The sequence below is a fragment of the Nelumbo nucifera genome, chromosome 3, assembly GCF_055504915.1.
Source record: "Nelumbo nucifera cultivar China Antique chromosome 3, China Antique-T2T, whole genome shotgun sequence".
In the NCBI taxonomy this organism is placed as follows: domain Eukaryota; kingdom Viridiplantae; phylum Streptophyta; class Magnoliopsida; order Proteales; family Nelumbonaceae; genus Nelumbo; species Nelumbo nucifera.
Window position 1 is genome coordinate 80984894 of NC_142651.1, and position 2215 is coordinate 80987108.

The following is a 2215-nucleotide window of genomic DNA, read 5'->3' on the forward strand; positions in this document are numbered from 1 at the left end:
GGTCTGATGTATTATACCTTGCTCAGAGAAATATTCCTTCAAGCAAGTAAATTCAGTACCATTATCGCTTCTAACTATCTTCACCAATTTTTCATATTGGCGTTTTACCATAGTGAAGAAGTTCCGCAGTATTTTTCCTACTTCACTTTTGTCATTAAGTAAGAATATCCAAACGGCTCTTGAGAAGTCATCAACCACGGTCAAAAAATACGGGGCACCACAAGACGCCCGTACCGAGTACGAACCCCATAAATCACAATGAATCAAATCGAAAGTCCCTTTAGCATTGTTTTCACTAGAATCAAACGCACCCCTTGTCTGTTTGGCTTTTGAACAAACACCACATATCCTATTTCTACTATCACATCTAATGTTCAAATCAGGAAGAAGTTTAATTACTTTCTTAGAGGGATGACCCATTCTCTTGTGCCATAACTCGTATGAAGCTTCAGTCTTTGCTTTGTGAACTTTGCTTGAGTGCGCACCTTTGAAGCAGTAGAGCCCTCTGTGTAGTTCACCCGCACCAATCACCATCCTCGAAGTGCGGTCCTGTATAACACAAAATTTATTAGTGAATGGGATATTACAATTTGACTCTTCTAATAATTGCGACACAGATATCAGGTTACAATTTAAACAAGGAACATAAAGCACATCTGTAAGCTTCATGTGCTCATTCAAAATGACGATCCCTTTCTTTATTGCCATGACATGCTTTCCATCGAGCAATCCAACCTGACAACCGGTCACGGTCTCGGTATTATGTAAGAGGTTCAGGTTTCCTGTCATATGGTGCGAAGCTCCTGTATCAATTATCCAATTTATACCTGTCAACTTCTCGGTTGTGCTGGATTTGAAAGAATTCAACAGATTAAGGAAAGTGGACCACTATTCATTACTCAATCCACCAAACGTAGTGCGATCTCCCTCTGTCGCGTGGGTCGGTTCAGAAGTTTGCCCTACCGCTTGTGCAGCATTCGCTCTCTGTCCGCCTCCACGTCCACGACCAGATTTACCTTGTGTTCCCCGGCCTCGAGCTTTCTCACTCCCAGTAGAGCTCGGCCGATCTCCCCACCAGTCCGGGTAGCCGATAAGTTGGAAGCAACTATCGGCCTCATGTCCTGTTCGTCCGCAGTTGGTGCACACTCCAGATTTCTCTTTTGTATCGTGTCCCGTTCTTTTTGTGCCACCTTGTGCTTGCACAACAAAGCTCATCGCCTCTTTTCTTTCTTCTTTGCTGTGGGTCATGGTTCTCAGCCGCTCCTCTTATATCACCATGGCATAGGCTTTGTTCAAGTTTGGCAGTGGATCAGTGCCTAGAATATTGGAACGCACTGTTCCATATACTGAGTCATCCAAGCCCATTAGAAACTGATGAACTCTTTCTTCTTCTCGTCTCTTCTCCAGTTTTGCAGCGATGTTGCAGTTGCAGCCTGCACAGACGCATGTCAGAATTTGCTCATAATTAGCAAGTTCTTCCCATATTTGCTTCAGTTTGCCATAATATGCCACGATTGGGAGACCGACCTGTTTGCTGGTCGCAAGATCTACCTTGAGTTGCTGAATTCTTGGCCCATTGCCCACTGAAAACCGTTCTTTGATGTCGTCCCACAGGTCCTTCACAGCCTCCATGTATGTGACTGTAGAGCATAGGCTTGGTTCTATCGTGTTGAGGATCCATGAAACTAGCATTGAGTTTACAGTCCACCAGTCTTCCAACTCCGGTGAATCGTCCGCGGGCTGAGATATAGTTCCATCGAGAAATCCGATTTTCTTCTTGGCTCGGAGCGCCATTCGCATTGCTTGAGCCCATTCCTCGTAGTTATCTCCTTTCAATTGGACTTGGGTAATTATATTACCTGGATTGTCGTTGGCCGCCAGGTAGTACGGCGAGACTACCTTTCTGCTTCTGCCCTCACCTTCATTCTGCTTCTCTCTTCCATCCGCCATGATCGATCGGCCAAAGCAAGATGTTTCCTTCTTGGTTTTAACGAAGAACAACTACCGGCTTTGACTGATTGTTGAAAAGAGAACCCTATAGAATCCTCAGAGATCCGCTTCACGAGTAATGATTGAACAAAAAAACAAATATCGTAGCCTCCAGTTTTGACGATCGAAAGAAGGTAGAGTTCTGCAAACTCTTCAGCGATCTGCTCCATGAACAGAGGTTAGAGAAGATCGAACGAGCAAGTTCAGAAGGCGGTGTGAAAGTCAA

The 2215-nt window shown here is 44.7% G+C and overlaps 1 protein-coding gene across 1 annotated transcript; it reads right to left on the reverse strand.

Annotated features, from left to right (window-relative positions):
• Positions 1-1266: 1266 nt before the first annotated feature.
• On the reverse strand, positions 1267-1950 carry LOC148801406 (uncharacterized). The gene has a single exon (XM_088900400.1). It carries the CDS (start codon positions 1948-1950, stop codon positions 1267-1269), a length of 684 nt encoding a protein of 227 aa, XP_088756526.1.
• Positions 1951-2215: the final 265 nt, after the last annotated feature.